Source organism: Netta rufina (assembly GCF_964035555.1).
Source record: "Netta rufina genome assembly, chromosome: 1".
NCBI classification, from domain to species: domain Eukaryota; kingdom Metazoa; phylum Chordata; class Aves; order Anseriformes; family Anatidae; genus Netta; species Netta rufina.
This window is the reverse complement of record NC_140123.1, coordinates 199,870,189-199,893,172: the sequence shown is the minus strand read 5'-3', so window position 1 is coordinate 199,893,172 and position 22,984 is coordinate 199,870,189. Positions and strand designations below refer to the sequence as shown.

The 22,984-nt window shown below is 44.2% G+C and overlaps 1 protein-coding gene across 2 annotated transcripts in view; it reads right to left on the bottom strand.

Moving 5' to 3' along the window:
• Positions 1–14,527, bottom strand: part of BEND7 (BEN domain containing 7) — a 46,103-nt gene extending 31,576 nt beyond the window's left edge. For both annotated transcript variants that reach the window (XM_084301776.1, XM_084301777.1), the window contains exons 1-3: positions 14,182–14,527; positions 10,170–10,253; positions 562–861 (exon numbers count right to left, since the gene is read on the bottom strand). In XM_084301776.1, the coding sequence (XP_084157902.1) occupies positions 562–861; positions 10,170–10,253; positions 14,182–14,242 (445 nt within the window). In that variant the 5' untranslated portion in view covers positions 14,243–14,527. The remainder of the gene's footprint in view (positions 1–561; positions 862–10,169; positions 10,254–14,181) is intronic.
• Positions 14,528–22,984: the final 8,457 nt, after the last annotated feature.

Sequence of the window (22,984 nt, the reverse complement as noted above, 5' to 3'; positions counted from 1 at the left end):
GACCACAGCCTAAGGACTTGCTATTCACAGGTAGACTCCATCCTCTTTCTTCTCCAGTGGGCCTGATCAGAATAAAAGCCTAGGGCTTCAGTGGGGTTTTGCACCTGAAGTTCAGTGGCCAGTTATAAGTCTGATCCCATCACTTTATGGAAGTCAGCAGAATCCTGCTCCACAAGTGGTGTCACAACTGAACTCCATTACTCACTGCAGAGAGGAGTGGTACCAGTTGACATTTAATTAGCTATGAATTTAACAACAATGGCAAAAGCTGTTTTAATAAGTACCGTAAAGGATTTAAGCCTATATAACAGAATTGAGTAATTCTCATCCTATCACCAGGAATCCATTTTAAAAGCTAAGACAGATGGTAGCAGAATGCACTGTGCCCACTTTCGCACCTTTTCAAAGTGATAACTATGTGCTCATTTTGTAGACTCTGAACTATAACTGATTTCAGCGCCGTGGTACAATAAATCATCAGAACAAAGGCAGATATTCAGTACAGTACAAGGAAAAAAAGAGAAAAAAAGCACTATTTTCAGTATCTAATGTAGATCATACCATTGGATGTCACGGCTCGCGTTTGATTTTGGAACGTTTTGGATCGGGTTCCGTATTGCCCTGAAAAATGGCTGGCTTGGGGTGATAATTCGTTCCATGCACCACTCTGGGAAGGATGAAGGCTCGCTTGGGACTCTGCAGGGGCATTCAGGCGCTGGGCCCAGGCTAAGTCTAAATCCTGGGGCTCCTCCTTCAGTTTTTCTCCTTCTTTGCCAACTCGCTGATAGATTCTTCCAGTGCTGTCATTCAGTAATCTTCTCATCCCTGTAATTTGTTTTTTAATTTCCCGGCTTTCATCTCCTAATGAAAACAGAGCCACAGTTATCACTGTAAATTAGCAAAAACGGTAATGGGTTGAGATTAGTGATTTTAGATGCCAATACGAGTTCCTAGCTGTTGGAGGACACAAATAAATAAATAAAAGAGAGAAAGAAAAGACACGGCTGAGCGGTAGTTGGTACACACCAGGCTCTGCTTTAACGCAGCCGAAGCTGAGGTCTCACATGGTTAAAAGACCTGCTGAACTTGGCTTTCCTGACGCCCTTTCCAAGGCTTTGATGAGCAAGATTATTTCTCTCCAGAAGGAAATAATAATAGCTGGAGCAGTTGCAAATAATCTATCCTTTTAAGAGACTGATCCCATTCAGGCATTGACATCAGCGGATATTTTCCGAGGATAGCCTAAGGAAGCAGACCTTTGTAGAGCAGTTTGCTGTACGCTTAAGGACAGATTTTACAAAGGAAATAAAAAAATCAACACAAAAAACACCACACCCTAACACAGAGTAACACTGCATCTATTGATTTTAATAAACAGGATCAGTTCCTCACTCCACAGAATTTAATAATGCTGGATTATCGGGGAATAAATTAAAAAAGCAGCTAATGTGTGTCTAACCATACACAGCCTAACTGCTGGGTGTCCTAGAGCGTAGATTAGGAAAACAAAATGAAAATACACACAAGAAAAATGGGACTGCTTCAAATAAATCCAGGGCATTTAAATAATAACAATTACATACTTTAATACTCCTGGCACCGTTTAAGTATTAATTTTATGTAGGAAACTGCTGATTGCACACTGAATATATATGTTTGGGGCAGATAGCAGCTATTTTGCTCGTTAAAGCATACATTACATTTCGCTGGTAATAAGGACGTGTTCATAACCACTTCTGAAATAAGAAGCTTCTATTTTTTATTTTTTATTTGCTGGTAATAGAAAAATCAAACACCCTAAGCAAATGGAATAACGAAGATCAAGAAACTGATGAATTAGTAGTTCTCTTTTCTCTTTATAGTATACTTCATACAGTAATAATTGGGATGCTGAATTCAATTTCCATTCCTGCTTCCCAAAGCAAACTTATTTTGGAAAAGCAGGAATAGAGAAGAGATTTCAGCAAACACAAACACAAAAATAAAACCTCTCCAAAACCCAAACCTAGCGTGCACTGGCTCTGGTTCAACAAGGTATTCGAAAGTGTGCTAATGCCAGGCATTTGAACCGTTTTCTCAATTCAACAGCACCATTTTTAGGTGCTGAAACCAGGGAGTTAAAGAAGTGGCACCTCCCTCCCCAGCACCCTGCACGAGCCAAGCTCCACGTGCTGGGACGCCAGCAAGCCCAGCGCACCCAGGGATGCTCAGGCCGTGGCCAGGGAGCCGAGCAGAGCTGAGCTGAGCGATCCGACTGAGCCTGGGCTGAACCCCAGAGCATCTCCAGCCCACTCCAACCAGGAAAAGAGTTGTTTTTTTTTTTGCAAGAAAGCTTCCAGCCCCAGCTCCAAAACCACCCGGCAGCCCCGTGCGTAACGGCATCTCCGCTCCAGCCGAAGTGTTGAGGCAAGCCACCTGCAAGGAAGCTCGACGTTACGTTTCATCTTGCTGTTTTGTCTACAGATTTATGCGCGGGTGATTTAATTAACAAATTACGCTCCTTGGACCCGAGCCAGCCAGGGGCCGACTGTTTGCAGTTCCCAGCCTCGCTGGGAACCGGGAGGCCCCCGAGTACCGCAGGACTGCGGTTATCGAGGCGCTCGGATCCGGGTGCTGAAGGCTGCCTTTCGTGCCCACATCTCAGCTCCCAACGCTTCCACGGCACGACAGCACCGAAGAATCCCTTCCCATCGCACCACTCAGCACCATGCAGTGCTCTTGGGGCTTTGCGTTACCCACTCGTGTCAGTGTTTAATAGCAAAATGTACCTAAACATCAAAAAAGCTTCCCACCCACCTCCTCCTATCGGGCTTACTGACTGCTTGCTCCGCTGCTGGTCAGGTGACACGTTGTTGGAAAGATTAAATTTCCCTTACCCAATTACATCAAATATTTATGTTAATTGAGCTTATTCAGCCCTGATTCTGGTTGCATGTTCCTTTTTATAGAGGTCTTCCTATATAATGATGTGAGCACGCTTATCTCCAAAGAGAAAAATCCCTACATTTATATCACAGCACATCCTGAAATTTCAGCAACTCCTACCTAAGTGTAGCTTTGCATTTACCCAGATCCCTAATTAAACTGGGGAGATTTCCCATTTATGAACTTTTTTCATAATATGTTTTAATAACATGAACTTTTTCCAAAAATGTGTTGTCTTTGGAAGGAAGGTCCTTGAAAACACACCCTGGAGATTAGGTCAAGCCTACAGCGTGCAAGTTTACAACAACTCATCCACCCACCCAACCCAGTCATGACGTTTCCATCTTTTTATGGCTTTAATTTGTGACTGCCCAGCCCAAGTGGATGTTACACTGCCTGCCTGAATGTGTGGGCTGCTGCAGGAACAGATTTAAGTTCTTGCTCCCCAGTTATCTCATCTGGCTATTAGCTCTAGAGCCCAGAGATAGCGCTCTGCTATCAGCTATTCCACTGCTGATGATCTTCACAGATCATAATTATGTAATTTAAAAAATAAAATTAAAAAAAAAAAAAAGGGAAAAACCAAACAGCTTAAGCTGCTATGTCCTACGGAAGAGCCAGCCTTTCTTTCCAAATGCTGAACTGGATAATTAAGAAAAAAAGAAGTTTGCTGCTGCGTTACCTGTCTGTGATAAGCCTCCTGAGAGGCTCCTTAGCTGCTGAGGACTGGGAGGAGCAGTGTTTGCAACACACATCCCAGCCCATCTGCCAGGATCCAGCCTCTCTTCCCCTCTTCTGGGCTTCTGAAGCACCACTGCTGTGGTGCAGCCTTCCCCTGCAAGCCGTGTGGGTACATACCCGAGAAGGCAGCCAGGTTTCGCCTCTCAGATTGCCCGTGTAATCCCCTTGGGTTTATCTGAAACCACTGAATTCACTTGCAAATTACCGTTCAAAACAGATAGGCATGGCAAGTGACAGCCCTGTTTAGGAGCTTGCATGGGAAAATAAGAGTGGTAGCAGAAACGTATTAGCAATGCTTTTAATAACTGTTATAGTCATTTCTATGATCGCCTCTTATATATAATTTATTTTTTCCACATGGCTTGACTGTAATCTTATAGAACAACAAAGGACAAAACAAAACCTTCTCATAGATTCTACATCAAATATTCATAAAAAGTGATTTCCCCCCAAATTACTCTCAATCTCCTTCCCTACTGCAGGTATGCACAGTGTTAACATACTCACACTTACATACTGCTTTGAAAGGTGTAAGAATGTTAAAAATATCAAATGCACAGGTCTAAAACATAAACGTCCAGCTAGGAACTGGCATCCACATGCTCAGCGTGCCACCAGCTGAAGTAACACAGCTGCTAACCATTTTAGTTAATAAAATATCACTGATAATTCATTAATTCTCTGCCTCTGGATGCTTGAGCATTTTTTCCCTGTTATGCTTATTGAACTCAATACAAATATGGCTCGCTGCCTACAAGCAGGTTATTAGACTTTTCCAAATAATTTGTCAAATACTATCACAGCGCTACAACGAGCGATAAAGCGACACGCAGCCATACCCATTCGTTAAAACATTAATTACATATTTGGTTGCCACTTCTTTTATACTGCAATGTAATTAATGCATATCTCTCGAAGTGTATATATGAATGAGTTAAGGTTGGATAATGGACTGTATAATGTTTTTCTTTTCCCCTTTTGACTTATGTAAACGAGTAACTGTAATGTTCTCTTGGCCTGATATTTTGCAATTAATTTCATTATTTTTAGCATTTATGGGAAATGTTTTGGGAAGTATTCGTAGCTGACTTTATTAAGTCAGGTTTTCTATGAATTAGTGTCTCTTCCTGCTGTGCTTTGGCAGATAAAACTCCTAAGGAAATTTTCCCTGCTTGGCTATATAAACAAGACTTTTATCTCTATCAGGCTGCCTACTGCAAGACCTTTGTATCTCCGATTTCTGCCTTTGTGTCAAACTAGGCTGGAATTGGTGAATGAGTTCAGAAGTTATCAAGAGCCTAGGAAATACAGCAAAAGACACCGAGGAAAATACACACGAGGTGACAACATTGGTCCGGTTTGCAAGGAAACGAAACTGCAGAGGAGAGAAAAATGCTGAAGTCGATGCATGGCTTGCAAGCTTCGAGGGCTCAGAAGAAATTGCGACAGAGCACGCAGGTTGTATAATCAAAGTTATTAAATGCCAGTTTATTAGCCACCACTTGAGCGGTGCTCCTCCTGGAACGGGGCCAGCAAAAGTCAGCTGCTTGTGTTTGAAGAACTTGTAAGGGCTAATTCGGTGTACTGCAGGGAACTGGGGAGGTGCACGCATGCACCGTGTGCACCTTCAGTGCGCAGTCAGGCTGAACTGACCAAAACACTGCTGTGAACATTACGTGGTGCTCAAGGAAAGAGCAACAGGTAACCTAGGAGGGAGTTAGGCAACCCTTCTCTGCAAAAACTACACCTCCATCACGCCCTAACTTTCAAAACTTTGCTATTTTTGGCATTATTGTACTATTCGGGGCTCCTGAAATTGAAAATTGCTAAGCCCAGCGCGAGGAAAATAAAGGAGCCGTGTGCCTCTTTCCTTATCAGATCAAAGGTTTCCTAAAGCGAATGGAAAGTTGTTGTGACTGCTCCGTGGATAAGCTGAATTGAGCAACTGTGGAGCTAAACCGATGGGATAAGCACTCATTTCTCAAAGGAGTGATCCCCAGCCTTCGCTGGCATGTACGAACTGATGCTGAACAAGTAACACAGGCAACAACACGCTTTGCAAATTAAAAGCTTCAAACCCAAGTCAACGGGGAGCGCGGCGGTCACGAACGATGTCAGCGGGTCACACGAGCACCATGAGTTATGAGCCTGGGACTTTTACTACCCCTAGAAAATCTATCAGGATATTGGAGCCGTCTTAGGTGAGGCATCTTACCAGCACTCTGAAATGATGCTTGAAAGCAAGACCCAAAAAATTAACAGACATCACCAACACTCCCATATGAGCACAGCAACCTGCAGAATCAAAGCCAGGGGCAGACCTGGAGACCACTGTGAATCTGGAGGGCTGTTTCCTTGGAAGAGGAGGTGGCCACAGCAACAAAATAACTCTTCAGAAGAGCCTGGTAAAACAGTTTCAGAAACACCCAGTAGGATCAGACACTGAAGTTGCAGACTTCAGGCCACACTGGGTCAACTAAATCACTCAGGAAACTGCAAGTGAGCAACTGTTTCTACATTTATATGCTAACAGGGTCATAGAATTAAAAAAAAAAAAAAAAAAAAAAAAAAAAAAGTGCAACAATGTCTTCTTGGAAATGCCCTGTGTCAAGATCATGCTTCAGCCCCAAAAGGGAAATGCTTGGCAAAGTTATTTTACTGATCTGTGTTCTCAAATGATCTTTTTTGCAGCCTTAATAATAGCAGCTATTACTGCAACATCCATACTTGGGATGTAATTCTATTAAAAGTACCAAGTAACTTCACAGACTTGCGTTAAGTCAACTTTCTCCTCTCCGAATAAATTGCAAAGGGTATTATTTCTGGGACAGAATAAATTCTTGGAATTAGTGAGTAACTTATGCATCATTCCCCTGCTCCAAGAACCCATTATTTATTTTATCATGACACGCTAACGTTATTAATCTGCTGCCTTCCATTTCAACAACGTGAATCGCTGTAAAATGCAGAGACACCTGCATTACAGTGCATTTCAGCTCCCCTTTATATCAGTCATAAACATCTCTGGTTTGGACATCTCTCCAAAACAAATGCTCCGAGCACACTGCGCGCAGCATTCGATTTTATGAAACTATAAAAGTTCTTCACTGTTAATTACACAGACAAATGTCTCATCACACATTTGGTTACCAGGATAATATAATTAGTTTTCTGCATTAACCTTTCAAACATAGAGCCTGAATTTCAAGTTGAAAGCATTGTAAAAACACTCGGTCTGGAGGTATATTTTTTTTTCTGCTTTTTTTTTTTTGTGTGTGTGTGTGTGTTGATAATAAAATATTATGACTGGGGGAAAAAAAAAAAAAAAAAAAAAGTGGTATATACAAAAGATATTTTTACAGACAAGCTGGCTTTAACTGGTGTTGTCCACAAACCCTGTGTTGCACGGTCCCTGCATGGGCTTGTGTTCCCAAGCCTGGGCTAGCAGCCTTGACAGCACATTAATGCTGATACCTGCTAAAAGCTGCAGACAGGGCTGTCTTAAATCTCGATCACATTCAAGGTTTAAGCACTTCACTCCGGGCTGTGTCCTGCTTTTCAGAGGGAGCACTCTCCTGATATTAGATATCCCAGCCCTTCTCTTCAAAACAAAACAGGAGCCAGCCCTCACCTGCGAAAGGCAGCAGCAGCAAGAGATTCGCCCGGAATTTTGCAAAGGCTGCGCTTGGTGCATCCTTTGTCTGGGAAGCTGCAAATTGCCATTTATCATCTTATCAGAGGAAGGGATTAGAAAAGACATCGGGGTGATCTCCCACGGACTCAGCTGCTGCAACACACGTGCAAACTTCCTAAGCTAACGAGGCTCCATTTAAAAAGCACCCAACAGAAGTCGCTTCCACTACCACACTTGTGCTGAAGCTTCCTCCAGTTCGCAGCCCAGGTTTACACAAAGCCAGGTTTTTGCCCATTTTGTGCTGGTGCAAGAAATAAAAACAAATAAAAATCCAGGTTCAACAGGTCTTTTCTGACACTTGATCCCAACAACGCATTAAATGCTTAATCATTTAGCCCAGAATCTCCCTTCTCATCCGTGCATCCCTTGACCAAAACATCCGCACATCTTATTCCCAAGCTTCACTGCTTCACTTGTAAGATGACATTAACATTTCCCCTTTCCTGCAGTAAATAGTTTCTCTGACATATCTTAACATCCATTTACATACTAAAGGCTGCGGCACATTGTGGTTTTAACAGCTGTAGTCATCCCACGGATCAGTCAAAAGACCTAAATCAAAGAACAAACTTGACTCTAAACCAAGGACCCGAGCACTCGATGGAGTGATTATCTAATTTTGGCACAGAACATTGAAATTAAGCGAAGCAGGGATTACAACCTTATTAGGGGACAGGACAACGAGCCGGGGGAAGCATCGTTCTCCCATCCTCCCTGAAGTACAATGAAAAATTACGGCATGCAGCTTGCAGTTCTCAAAAGGGAAGCTGGAATGCCAAATGCCGCTCATCCCATCTCTCTGCTGGAAGGTGGGAGCTCAATTTTCAAGTGCTTTCAGCCAAGTTCAGTTCCCAGCACTGCTTTTCCTACATCTCAGACCACCTCCTTCGTCATTAAGAAGCTGGACACTGGCGTGAGGACAAAGCAGAGAGGGTGATGTGAGCTCTGAGCAACCCACCGAACCCAGCTCCCACAGGAAGAAGAATTCCTCATCCGCAGATCCTGCACAGTCATAAATCATGGGTTTTGTCAAAATTAACATGCTTTGAGGAAATCAGGCCATCTCTAGAAAATAGGGTCTTCCTTCTTTTCACAGCACCTGAAGGTGGGCTGCAATTCTGGACTTCAACACCTTGAAGGAAGTCCCTTGGTGGGACTCGTTGGTAAGGACTAAATGCTGACGTGCTCCTGCTGCAGGTGAACTTGATGCCAGAGCACATTCAGAAGCTGGTCGTAATAAAGAAATCAACCAAGCAAACCAAAAGCAACAAAACCGAACAAGAAGCAGGTAACAAGCCTGCCCTCAGAAGACAAAGCAGCCCTCAAAAGGCAACGCAACCAGACCAAAAATCAATTGGTCTGAGTCACGGCACAAATGTCAAAGCACAAACTCCTGCACAGTCCTAGAAGCACCCTGGCTTAGGCAGCTAGACGCCTAACTCCTGACAAAGCCTTATTCTGATTTGGGGTTGAAGAGAAAACATTTGTGGTAAATCTCTAGGGTGGTTCAACCCCAAAGTGCTTACACAACGCAGAATCCAAACACAAAGCTTAGCAGCCTCCTTCACGCTCCCTGGAAATAGGCGAAGAGATGAAGTATTTGCTCACAACCCTAACGGTGAGAAGCTGAGAAGGGAATTTAACCCGGCTCTCCCCCCTGTGTAAATATTCTAATCAGCAGAAGACTCCACGCTGCCCAAGACGCCCCCTTTCCTCTTCCACTTGCTGTTGACCTCTAGGGAAGGCTATGGCACAATCAATGTAGCAGACGAAAGCATTTTACCTGCAGCTTGATTTCAGGTGCTGCTTCTCGTGCTCAGGACTAGTGCTTCTCACCGGCTCTAGGGGGCAACACACACAGACTCCAGAAACCTTAAATCACCTCCACACAAACACTGAGGCTCCCGGTGCAGCTGGGGAAAGGCAGACACCTCCAGATTTCCTGCTGTGAAGGCACCTGCTTTCTCCAAAGCCTGAGCAAGGCGACCAAGAGCTTGCTTTACACACTAAGAGTCATTACTGTAAGTCAAAACCTCGCCTTAATTCTTGTGATTTTGGCCCACTGTCCTTTTTTGCAAAAGGTTTCAGCACCCAGAAGAGGTCCTGGATGAGACAGAAGGGGGCTGGGAGCAGGACGAGAAGCAGTCTACAGAAGAGTTACAAAGGACACCAAGCACACAGGCAAGAAGGATAAAGGTTCACCGATAACTAGTCCTATCAGGCTATGGTATACACCACGCTGCAGACTATACATTACTTCTCTGTTTTCTTTACACATTTTTAACTGTTGATTTAATTTAATTTAATTTTTCCCATGGCAGGATTAGCAGGCAGGCTACAGAGGTGAAAGGACATTACATTAAGACAGCACATTAATCCTCTATCCCACCCAAGGCAGAAGCAAAACCAAACAAATAGCAGCTTCCTGGAAATTGAATTTCTGTTATCCAGATGTCAAAGATGTAATACCCCAATTACACAAACTATTGCCAGCGAAGCATGCCAGAGAATATGCAATGTAAATGGGGTGAGCAGAGAGCTGCAAAACTGCAGAGTCAGCATCTGGCTCTCTGAGTGAGTGATAATTAGCACTGTGTGTAGACACTAATAAACATTTATGTCTGAAATTACAACTTTTAGCAGTGTTAATAAAGGATATATTGGCAATTCGTGGAATAAAAGGGTCTTGAAAAGAACGTCATATTAAACAATGGCAGGCACTTCCCATGCTTGCAGAGAGATTTTTTTCCTCCCTAATTGCAAATGGCCACGCTATGTTGCTCTGAAATTAATCAACACAAGCACATACCTAAAAAAACGGGTTGTGTTTCTTTGGTCTCCCCATTAACATCATTGCTGTAGTCAGAGATCTTATATATCTCATGATGGTAATCTGGAATGAAAAACGATAAAAAAAATTAGAACTCAAGTGATCTGGAAAAAATGAACACCGAACACATTGCTACAGTTTTACTACATAATTTATCAATATATCTGCAGTTTATTTCATGTACATCGAATTAACCACAGAAAATGCGCTCTGTATCAGCACCTCCTAAAAAGAAAAAAAAAAAAAAAAAACAAGGGGAAAAAAAACACACAAAACCAACTTTGCTCACACTGGAGAGGCTTAGCTAAAATATTTCACAGATTTTAGGGAATAGCCATGCCTGCCCTAAATTACTGTGTTCATTTTCACAGCAAATTATCCCACCAGATGCCAATTATCTGGCTTCTTGCTTTACAGATGGAAAGCAGATTTATAATGAAAACTTCACCTTCCCAGAGACAGGGAGAAACTTTCAAACTTTGCCTTGACAAGAAGACCAGTGACGTACACTAGGGCTGCACCTTGCAGCTCTGCTGACTTATCTTGAGGTCACTGGCCCCTGAGTTCTGAGGAAAGGAGGCTCAGGGACACCTTAGGGTATTCACTTACAGAAACTATCGTCCATGCGAGATGACCCTAAAAATAAACACTGGCATCTTTTATTCACAGATCTGACAGGACACGCACGGAAAATTGAATTTCTGTTTCAAACAAAAGAGTATTTTCTGTGGAGGTCTCTGCTGTAATCACAGGCGTGTGTTGAGCAGAAAAACAGTCCTGTTTACACGTGTGTACAGAGGGAATAGTAATTACAAGAGGGAAAACAACAACAACAACAAAAACACAACTATCTAAGGGCAGCTCTCCTGGATTCTATTTCTGACTCTGCTACTGGCACACACTTTGTCCTTAGGCAAGTCACTCAAGACTGAACAATATATTCAGTGTCTTGAAATAGCTGCCTCATCACCTAACTCCTGTAATGCTGAAGCCCTCCCAGCCAGCTCAGTTACTCCCTCTGAAAACTGGTTCTTATGTTTACCTGCCTCGCAAGAAGTCAGGTGGAGATTAACTCCTGGAAGAGCACTCGGAGGGATTCAATTAAAAGGCACAAGAGGACCTGAATGGCACCACAGGCAACTCCTCCTCTCAAGAGGAACACACCTGCCTTGCTGACAAAACAATCAGCTACGGAATTATAAAGGTCTCCTATAAGCCAAGCTTCTTTGTTACTATTGTTTATTTGTACAGCATGACTGTCTTAACGGCACAAGAGGAGGAACTACCCAGTAAGTAAACCAGAATCAAGCTTAATACGGCCCTACAAAAGAAAGAAAAGGGCCTGGAAAGAAATGTCAGCATGGTAGGGAAGAAAAAAAAATAAAAAGGAAGGTAGCGAGGTCAGGAGTGAAGTGCTAACCAAAGAGGTAGCATTGGGGTTTTGCGTGTCACTCCGAGGGAGTGAAACATATGGGCTGCCTGACGTGTACTGGGTAAAGGTGAAGTCTGAGCCACAGCATCGAGGAAGTAAAGGTCCCTTCCGCGAGGCTAAAAATACAGAATTTATGCGAGCTGCACTCCGTGCCCATTAGCTTTTCTCCACATTTTCATCCTCCAGGAGAGCTGCTAGGAGTGAGCACGTGGAAACTCGGAACGAAATAACTCACAGATTCGCAGTCCTTAGGTATATGGATTGCATGGGGTTGCTTCTCTAGCACTTCCCTGTGCTCATCCAGCCGGGCACGACGCTCTCCTGATCTACAGCTGCTGCCTGGAAGTCACCACGTTGCACCTCAGAGGAGGCTGCGTTTTAGTGCAGGCAGGGACCTTCCTTTCAGTCTGAAAGGAACTGATCGTGCTGCTAAGGTGCTCTGAAGTTTTTTTTGGGGCGGAATAAGCGTCGTACATGTCACTGACAGGCTGTGCATTACAAACAGATCGACCCAGCGTACCATTTTCTCTTTGGTTTCCTTCTTCTGCCTCAGATGTCACAGTCCAGGCGCTGTGAAATCCATATCAATTTCACAACAGTAAACACTAAACTGTGACATTACTGAATGACTCCAGCAAGAGGCAAAGGCCAATTACAAGAGACAACTATTTATACATAATTATCTTCATAATCAACTGTGATAGAAAGAGGGTATGTGAGAGCAGACTCACATGCAGAATGTGATTTTTATCTTCTCTGCTCTCAAAGTGCAAAGACATATTTTCTCCCAGGATGTGCTTTCAGTGTAGCTTGCTATTTGAATTCCTACATCCAAAAGGAGACAGCAGATAAAATAAGAAATGCTAATAATTAACCCCCATAAATGACTTTATCCAATGAGGTTAAATAGATCGCTTTATACATGGAGAAATATTTAATCCAGTTATGGAGTGGCGACCGACAATTTGCAGAATATTGACATGTTTTTGACAGCGCACACATTTTTACAGCTCTATTAGGAGAAAAATAAAACCCAGGCTTCGATTTCAGTTTTGCTTGTCCACATGTTTCACTTTCAAGCCCCATGCTCCAGCCCTGCACGAGCTGCCTGAGAGGCGACTGTGAGCATCAGATGCTAAGAAACCCCACAAACCAAACCTGTCCTTTAGAGAAATGAAAGCCCTCCATCGGTTGATCTCCAAGCTGATGCTGGCGTTTAAGAAACCTCGGATAAATTTCAGCAAGTCTGACCAGTCGCTCTCCCCCTAGTTTGGGGACGGGGGTAGGTGCAGCGCTCCAGATCCTCCTGCACTGTTTAAGCAGTAATTATTTACTCTTCCTACCAGGCAAGTTCATTTCCAGCTTCATATTTCTCTGCTTCTAATCTGATTTTGCTGCACGCCTACGAAGACACCAGCCTTCATCCAGCAAGCCCTGGAAGTCGCCCTCCACCCCCCTGTCCCTAAGTCTGACATTACCCCAAAGCAGCCACCTGCCCTCAACTTGGCATGCAGGACACACGCAGCATTTCAGGGAGATATTGCAGTCCGAGACTTCCAGACACAAAAGGGGAAAAAAATATATATATATATAAAAATAATAATAATACATCAAATCAATCAGGGCAAGAGATCTAATCAGCTGAAGGAGCAATACCCAGCCCAAATGAAACCCTAGGGCTGGGAAGTCCACCTGTTAAAATGCCTACCAGCAGCTGTGTCATTTTTTTTTTTTTAAATAACACACAGGACTGAGGGCTGTGCTCCTTCCCCGACATGAATCCAAATATTTTCCTGGCGATCCCTTTTAAAATCCCCTCTTTTCCGAAAAGCAAACACACGCCGAGCGAACAAGTTGCATGCCAGCGATTCCTCCTCGCCCACGTACAATTCGTTACCTGCGTGGATTTTAAGCAAGCAGCCTCTGTGAGGCTTTTCTCTGGAATACATGTGTGTAACGCAGTCCAGAGGAGGAAGAGAAGAAAAAAAAAAAAAAAAACACCACACACAACAAATCCACAGGAGTTGCATGCTAAAAAGCTCCGGCGCTGCTCAAGTGTCATCGTTCTGCTAAATTCTCCATTTCACCTTTTTCTCCCTCCCTCACCCATGGGGGGATTTACACCGAAACGCGATCCAACTTTATTCTGTAGGAGATCTGCCTGGAAAAAACAAACAGGTCCACCTTCGGAGGTGTCTTTTTATTTATTTAAAGCAACGTGTAAAATATACCCGTAAATAGCCTCTGGTTGTGCGTGCAAGAAGTGAGAGAGGGGGGAAAAATAAAGAAGGGGGGGGAAGATAACAAAATAACGCCAGAAAATAAAGAGCTGCAACGCCTCGGGGAGTTGGAGGAGACGATTCCGGAGTTAAATAATAAATACGAGGAGGGAGAGACATGACAGAGGTGGAGGAAAGGGAGCACACACACATTTCATAACATCCTGCTCGCCTCCCGGGGAAGCCAGCCCCGTTTATGTAAAAGTCTTCTCTGAGGCGCAAACAAACAAACAGCACAAAGCCGCCCCCCCCCCCCCCATCCACCCCTCCCCACTTTTACCTTGATTTATCAGTTTAAAGCTTTGGGATTTCCTGCTTCTCTTCCTCTCGGTAAACTCCATGGTGCGGCCAAGGGGGGGTAGGGGAAGGATAGAAAGGGAAGGAGAAAAGGGGATGAGAGGAGCGAGCAGGGCGGCCGCGCAGCGGGGAGCCAGCAGCCGAGACCAAGGTCCGTCTCTTTAATCAGCAAAATAAACGCAGCCTGGCAGATTTCGGCTCCCACTGCAAATAAAGGCAGCCGGGACAAGTTGGCTCCGGCCCCCTAAAGGCGCCGCCCGCCCTCCCTGGCCGCCCCAAACTTTGAGGGGAAAGCGGGGTGCGGCGAGAAGAAGGTGGAAAAGGGGATGGGGGGGGGGGGGGGGAGGACGGCCGAGCCCGGGGCGATGCCGGGCAGCGCCGCCGCCGCCTCCCCCGCTGGCTGCGAAGGGCGGCCCGCAATGGCTCGATGGCACCGGGACCCCGCTGCCACCTGCTGGGGGGAAGGCGGCGAGCCCCGGCGTGGCGGTGCTGGAGGCGGAGGAGCCGGCTCCTGAAGCCGGCCAGCAGCCCCACGCCACCCCGGGGACGCGGCCCCAGAGCTCCGGAGCCCCCGCGGCGAGCCGGGCTGGGCGCCGTGAGGGGGGCTGGAGGGAGAGGGGCTGAGAGGGCAGCGCCATTTTGTGGCCCCCCTGCCGCCTTCCCCTCCCTCCTCCCTTCCAGCCTCTTGCTGGCTCCCTCTGCCGTGCCCCGGCGCTGCTACACGGCCCTCGGAGCCCCGATGGCTTCCCTCAAAGCGCCCGGGGGTACTGAGGGGGTTCTCGGGGTGGTCCCGGCTCCCCCCCGTGGGGTGGCTCGGTGTGAGGCAGCGGCGGCCCTCCTGGCAGGGAGCACTCCTGCCAGCCCCCTAAAGGGCTGTGGGTGGTTTTTGGGGTGCAGCAGAGGCTGGAGGTGACCCCAAGCTGGGGATGGGGAGGGTGGGGAGCGGCGCGCCAACCTTGGGCTTGGCGGCGGTGGAGCTGCCACGGTGCGAGCGGGGCGTGCGGGGTGAGTGAAGGGCAGAAATAGGGCTGGGCTGAGGATCTAACTGCTCCTTGTTGTGTTTTACAGCGATTCTTGCTGTGATGTGCCAGCATCTATCACAGAGCACATCAAGGAACAGTGCAGGACCATGAAGAGCGCGTTGAACCGCTGTCCTGCCGAGGGATGCCAAGTTTCACTCTCCACGGGCAAACATGGAGCCCCACAGTAAAACAGCCTTGTTCCTTGGAAGGAATAAGATTCACAGCGTCTGGCAACCCTCCGACGATAACCAAGGGGGTCACCATAGCCATATGGATGATCCAAATGCAGCTGAACTTAATGCTTTGATTTATCCGCCAGTTGACGCCTCCAGCCATACTTGTGGTTCACTTATGCTGCACTAAATTAGGTTCTGGTGTAGCTTTTAGTTTGCACTGTCAAGAGTGCCTCTGCTTATTGCCTGTAGAGGAGGACTCAGACTTTTACAGTTATGACTACGGATAACCAAAACACAGCTCCCGATCATCATCTTGTGTTTTAAATGTAGTCAGGCTGTGTTATGACAAGGAGAAGAGTATGTGAGAGTTGCATACGCGTACTCGAACAGAAGCAGATCTTCACGTGGTCTAATCAGAGTACCCAGGAGAATTCCGTTGGCTCCAGTAATATTGACTGACCCTATCACTTTGAGTAATGAAATAAAATTAGTAAGAGGAAAGCAAAGTGAATATTAATAACAATGATTTGTTTCATAGCAGTGTGAGCAGACACAGATCTGAATTCTCTGGTGGAAGGTGCTGTCCAAATGCCATGCAGAGAGTTTACCCAGTTCCAGAAAAGCAAAATCAGAAAATAGGTTTAATGGTGAAGCAATATCAGAAAATATGCCTAATGGTAAAATTTATTAGACTCTGGAAAATTAAATTCATGAGGGAGGTTACGGAAACCTCACAGATTGGGTAAGGGTGTAATTTTCTATTAAATTGCTAAGTGGAAAATCCCAGAGGCAATCAATATGCTACTTTTGGAATTTTCCTAAACTTCTCTGTAAGACTTTGTGAAAGGAAACTGGGCTAACATACTATTTAAAATCCTGTATTATATATTTTTGGGTGAATGCTGAAACAGCAAAGGTAGATGGATGTCATATGCTGTTTGCTAAATTATATGGGGCCAATTAATCTCTGGTACAGTGCAGTGAAGTCAGGTTTGAGATGCAGAAGCAGTGTTCCTAAGTTCTGTGTACAAAAAAAGTTGTTTTTTTTTTTTTTTTTTTTTTTTTCCCCAAACAATCTGCTGATTCCTGTCTGCTAACTTTATTTACCAGACTTAAAGCATTGCCGAAACTGTTGTATGACTCTCATCCTTACTGGGACAACAGGAGAATTTTATGAAACATAAGGCCTTCATTTACTGTTCAACTCACATGATAAGCTTTATCCTGCTTTTGCCAAAGGAATGTGATACAAAAATAAAAAGGTCTTTTCTCTTTTCCTTGGTTATTCAATTTTGTTTAACATCTGGTATATAATTTATGAAAACATGTTTTATCAACTGTTTTTTCCTCCTTTTAGTTCTTCTGTGTTAATTTTTTTTTTTTTTTTTTTTTTTGCTTAAAGGAACACTTACAATTCAAAACATCACTTTAGTCTGAACACTGCACACAAGTTTCAGGTAACATTTTACAGGTTAGCACATCCCCTTTTTCATTAGTATTACTCATTTTGCTTCCCATACGTTTGACAAAAGAGATTCACCCTTTTCTGTGTGCAGCATGAGCTCGGTCTGCAAACAAACCTCATTATGGTTACTTGGATGAGTAAATCTTGTGCTTTTCATTTATGAAAGTATTAGTCAGTTTGGATACCTAGGCCCCGATCCTGCAATCTCATGTGCTTAAAAGTGAATTAGAAACTAGGACAAGGTGACTTTAAGTCAAAGTCTTCTAGTTATCCACAGAATGTGTAGGAGGATCCAATAACTGCAAAACAATCTTGCCGTCCTGTACTGCTCATGTTTCTGAGCCATCATGTAGAGAAAACTACTTGAACTCAGAGGCTCCTGTAGTCCACGTATGCAGTAAGTCGCAAGATTCTTTCGGGGGGTGTTTTGGGGCTGGTATCCTACAACTGGACTCAGACCATCTGCTCATTTTTCATGGGACACCATCACGTTATTCCAGCTGGAGAAACCCAGGGATGAAAGTCATCCTTATTCCTTGCTGCCTTGTGTCGCTCCAACAGCTGGCTACATCTCTGTGGTAGCCAAGTGACTTATGATGAAGTGCACTGGCTCCAACAGGCAGCCAGCTTTTAATTTCATCTTTTATTTCAGTTAATGTCTCAGTATTGGATTATTATCATTACATATTAAGAAACTGTAGTTTTTGTTTGTTTGTTTTTCTGGTGAAAACATGGAGAATTCAGAGCATTGTTTCATATATTCCTGAATGGTCACAAAGTATTTCCTCAATCAAATCAGTAATTGAGTAATGTGTTTTTCAAAATGCCATGAAATTGGCTAACTAAATAAAGGCTTTATCTTGCAACATTTTCCAAGTCAGTATGATCATCCCTGGCTATTTCCTAGCTACCATTTTATCCTGCTGTAAGTAACTTTCAGAATATCCCCTCCCCAACCTAACTGATAATAGTTTTTCAGACAATTTTCTGGTTTGTAAAATGATGGTTTTATTTCACGTGTAGAACACTAGCTAATCAATTAAATATAATTACCCTCGCAATATTTCTGTATGAATAGCAGCAATGCTTTTCATGCCAGGATGTTGCAGACCATTCCTTTGTTTCCAGCCTCATCCCCAGAACAGGTGTGTCCAGTTAATCACTAGGTTTTGATGATTATTCACAAAGTAGGCTTGAATAGGAGCAAAATGAATGAAGAATCCTAGAGCTTAGGAGAATTTCACAGGTCATCTAAGAGATCCTTCAGCTTTTCAGGTGGGAAAATTACACCGAAAAATGTTGTAAAAACTGGATGGATTGATTTGAGGCTTTAAATCTATCATCAAGGAACACACGTAAGGCCAAGAGAGGTAGGAAGAGGCTCCTGTTGTATTAATATTGCCATGATTGCGACTCCTTTTGGAGCCTGAGGAAGTTCAGTGCCATATTAGAAAGCAGGAGAAGGGTGAAGAGGTAAAGTAGAGATCAGGAGTTGCATAGGTGGTGGGTTAATACATTAGCTATTTCAGTTAGTTATATTTATTGAATGTCATTGAAGATTTTATGAACTCTGATAGCGTTTTTCCTTTGCAGGTTTCCAGTGGTGTTTCTGTGGTCATACAAAAAACATAGGCAGTACCTTTTCTCATCTTCCAGTTTGATAGTAAGTCACTGATGTTGCTCTGTCTTACTACAAACCTTCGCTTCTGGGGGGCTTTCACGTTGGTGTATCTGAGGACTGGGTCTTCACAGAGGTAGGGTTCTGGATGTCCAAGTCTGAAGCGTGGAAGTGCTGTTTAACATGTTTTCTGAACCCCTGTAAGCTCTCCCTGTAACATTTCAGTTGCAGCACTTGACATCTTAGTATGTCTCAATCCTTACTCTCTCTCTCTCTCTTTTTTTTTTTTTTTTTTTCCCTTTGGGATGCTGTTTTGAAATAACTTCTTGTCTCTTCTGCTGTTTGTTAATCTTCCTCACATAAATTTTAAAGAAAAAGCTACGGGACGCAACGATGTTTTTATCCATTTGCCAGCTCAGGGAAACTAAAACATTCCAGAACTGGTTCAACAATAAAGAATATAACTCAAGCTATGTACAAAGTGCTCTTTGTGTGGGTGTTACAAGCCCTCTGTACACTTCTGTTTCAGACTACAAAATCAATTTTGACCATAACGCTGGACTTTTCCTTCCTTCTGTCATTTTATGTGCACCTTGGATGGAAATGGCAAGGCAGGGCAGTAGAAGAGTCAAATGTTGATGGTTATCCATTCTGATTGAATTCTCGTGGGATAAATGGATATTAAGATAGCAACTCTTCCCTGGGATAAGCCACTTTTCAAACTTGAACTCTGGGAGGAGTGGGAAGACCGAGGTGTCCAAGCAACGGATTTGGTTGGAGGATAAAGAGGAAAAGGTTTCAACAACCCTTTCATGAAAGCTAAAGTGAAATCGGCCCATATCCATGCCTATTCTGTGCTTCTCCACAACATGGAAAAATCACAAGCTGCACAAATCTTGCCCTGCTTCTGACTCAAAACCCAAGATGCTTCGAGGTAACTGAGGGCAATGCGAGCAGGGCTCATTATTTTGCCTGAAACTCAGAATTTTTTTGTGCTCTATAAAGAGTGATAGTCTTTAGAAATCTTAGCAAAGTCTGGATGTGTCTCTGCATCGCTACCACCTCTGTCTAAGAGATGAAGTGTAAACCCAGGCTGGCACTCAAGGAAAGGGCACGTTGAAGCTTGGGAATAGTTCAGGGATCAGCGTTAATCATGGGAAGCCAAGCACGGCTAGGCTGAGTGGTCCTATCACTGATGAATGCTCCAGGCACAAATTGTGGCCAGCTCAGCTCAGAGTCCGTCAGCCCGGCGAGTCCCCTGCTAGGAAGAGTTCAAAGAAGGCTGTGCCGCTAATCATACCTGCATTTCTGTGGCTGTTTGCTCCAGCCACAGCAGCTGAAGGCAGAGACAGGAGCGCAGCCATGGAGAGTCAATCACTGGAGCTACAGACACCAAATGAATGCAGAATCAGCTGCAGGAACAATAGCGTTTAGCGACATTAGACAGCTCCTTTAGGCTGCGGGATGAAGGAGCCCAGACAACAACCATCCTCCTTTGAGTCCTGGTGTGGGGACATTATGCTGTGCCCCCCCAGCCCAGCCTTCTTGCCGTTTCCAGCTTGCCACAGGGAGCTGCTCTCTGCATCTTGATCCTGCCTTGATCCCCCTCCGTTTCTCCTGCCACACATTAGTAAAAGCACTTGCGCTAGAATCAATGGGACTTTGAAAACTAAAAGTAATGTGTGCTTTGGTATGCTACTAATCCACTTATTTGGATCCTCTTACTGCTCCTCTGGGCTGCCCTGATCCCCTCTATCAGCCCACCCAGCTGCTCTGATCTGCTCTCTAAACTTCCGCCGCGGCTCTATTAGCATCCCTGTCAACTCACAGGGCTGCTGCCTCAACGCCTTCAATCCCCGCTCCCAAGGAGAGTCTCCCCACTCAATTATAATCCTTGTAGCCGAGAACACTGATGTAAGCTAAAATACATGCACAAAAAGTTGCTGCAGCTCCTACAAAGATGTTCGGTTTCCCTAAAGGTTTTCAAACAGCACTTACATTTCAGGCGGGGGAAATAGGTGAAGACATGTTTGTAACTACCTGCCTGCCTTTCAGTTCCAAAAAAAAAATGATCAAATTTTATTGCAAGATACAACGTGGTTCAAAATCTACTCGCTGCGCACTTTTTAAAGACAGATTATGTGAATTTAATATCTGTGTCAGACTGGAGACTGACAACATCTGAAAATGGTGCTTTTATTCAGCAGGAAGATATATGCAGCAGCATTTTCATTAATGTGGCTCCCCCTGGATTTATCTTTAGAGATGTGTAGATATTGAAGACTTCATCACCCTTTCAGTCCTTGACCTCTCTGCTGAGGCAGCCAGTACACCTGAATGGGCATTTTGTCTGAGATGGACAAATCCTGCAGGGATCAAACTGACAACAGAGACGTCTGATCATTTAGTAACAACTTTCAGAGATTTCTTGCCTGGGTTGGATAGAAACTAATGAATTCAAACTTAGAGATACAATACGCTCAACCATTTATCTTCCATACACGTAAAAATAGAAGAAAAATAGATGTTTTTATGAGCTTTTCTACCATTCAGCAAGAGCTGTTTGGCATTTGAAGGCCTCCATTGTGTTTATTCATCTATAATTTGAATACAGCTAAGATGTCTCAAAAAGTGAGGATTGTGATGTACAGACCTTCCTTCAGGGAAGTTTCAGGAGAGAGACAATTGCGTGGATCTGAAGCTCAGGGCATGGAATTTGACAGAGCAGCCTGCGGCTGCAGGTATTACTGCTCTTACTGCATCTTTCCTGGAAAGAGTTTGGGTATCGGTTGTGCAGACTGATGCTGAGAGTACACGTTCTGTATTTAATGTGGTTTGCCCCGTACTGACAAAGTGATGGAAATAAGAACCGTCTACAGAAATATCAACAATAAATTGCACGATCATTTTCCTGCAAGGTGCTCTGAATTGTTTAGCTGTCACAAGCAGTCAGCGTCTGTGTTTGCACTGCTGTCAAAAGAGCACAGTCTTCTTACTGACATCCCGAGCCATGGATTCCTTACGGGCTCTGATGACATGATGCCATAAATTGTTTCCTGAACAACAAAATTATCCTTGGATATCTCCCCTACCAGCCAGTTTGGCACTAATTAGCTGTTCCTAAACATAAGGCTTTTTAGAAGCAATAATTACTTTCTAGCACAACTCAGTTTCACAGAAACTAAAACTGCTGGGATGAGAATTGACTCATGTGTCCTTTAGACAACCTGAACAACTCACCTACCTATTCCCTTATCAAGACCAGAGGTTAATTGTCATTCAAACAGTTATTTCAAGCGTGTCTCTGAGAGCCACACTGGCCCTACTAACCAGTAACGCCCATATGGAGTCACCACCTTCCTAAGCATTTTAGTGGGGCATGACATGGGGCTGTCCAGGCAGACAGGAATTATGGGGGCTGAATTGCCACAAGAGCTACTCAAGAGATTGTTTAAAAAAGCAAAACAAAACAAATTAACCTGCTTCTTGGATCCTTCATGGATGTTTTGAAGAGTTCTGTTTGCTAGAAATGTTGGGGACTATTTTCTGCCATTGCATCAGCCATGAACTTTCCTTGTGCTTGCAGGTGGCATGCAGGAGTGCTACCCACCTTGTCTTCTTTCCTATTCCCTCTTGCTGAGTGTTTCTCCATCTGTGACCACCTGGAGATTGTGTCCCACTGGCTACAGGTTTCTGAAAGGAAAGTACAAAAAGCAAGCCCAGTATGGGTGGCTTAAATTCACTCTATGGAGGGCAGGGGCATGTCCCCAGTGCAAGAATTTTAGAGATGTGCCATTTGCAAACCGTAGCAAAGGTGCTACCAAGGCTGTGTAGAACAAGCTGTCCCATATGTGGAGGTGACCTGTGGATGTGACAAGCTGGAGATGCCTCTAAACAAACCAGGTGAATGTGGGGGCAGAGCATGGGGAACTAGATGGGTTAATCCCCTCCTAAAAGTTCATGGCTGCCTTAATAAATGAAGAAAGGAGTGAGCCTGGACGTGGAGCTCCCTTTGCCAGAAGTGGGCCTATTTAGCCATGGCATAAAACCACTTTTATCAGATATCATCTTTTGCCACTGTATTTTGAAGAAGAATAAAAGGAACCACACACCTATTTGAAAAAGGTTTCCAAGAGTGATCTGTGCCCTCCGTTACTTGAAATGAATTCTTTTGCAGTCTCAGTCAGCAATAAGGTATCGGGTTTACCTCCTGTGTACAAATGAAAGCATACAATGGCTGAGCTGTGGTTTTCCTCTGTATTAATATCAGATTGAAAAGTGAAACTGGATAGCCATAAATAACTGAATACAACCTGAAAACAGCTGAATATAAACTGAATATATACTGAGTATAAACTGAGTACAACCAAAGTCATTCTGATCAGCTTCACCACTTTGGCAAACAGATGACATCTGGGTTGTTTGAGTGAAATGATGTATTTCTGAGCTGCCTTCAATAATCTCTCTGCAAGCTGACAGTTGGCTTGCAGCAAATAAAGCTGAGC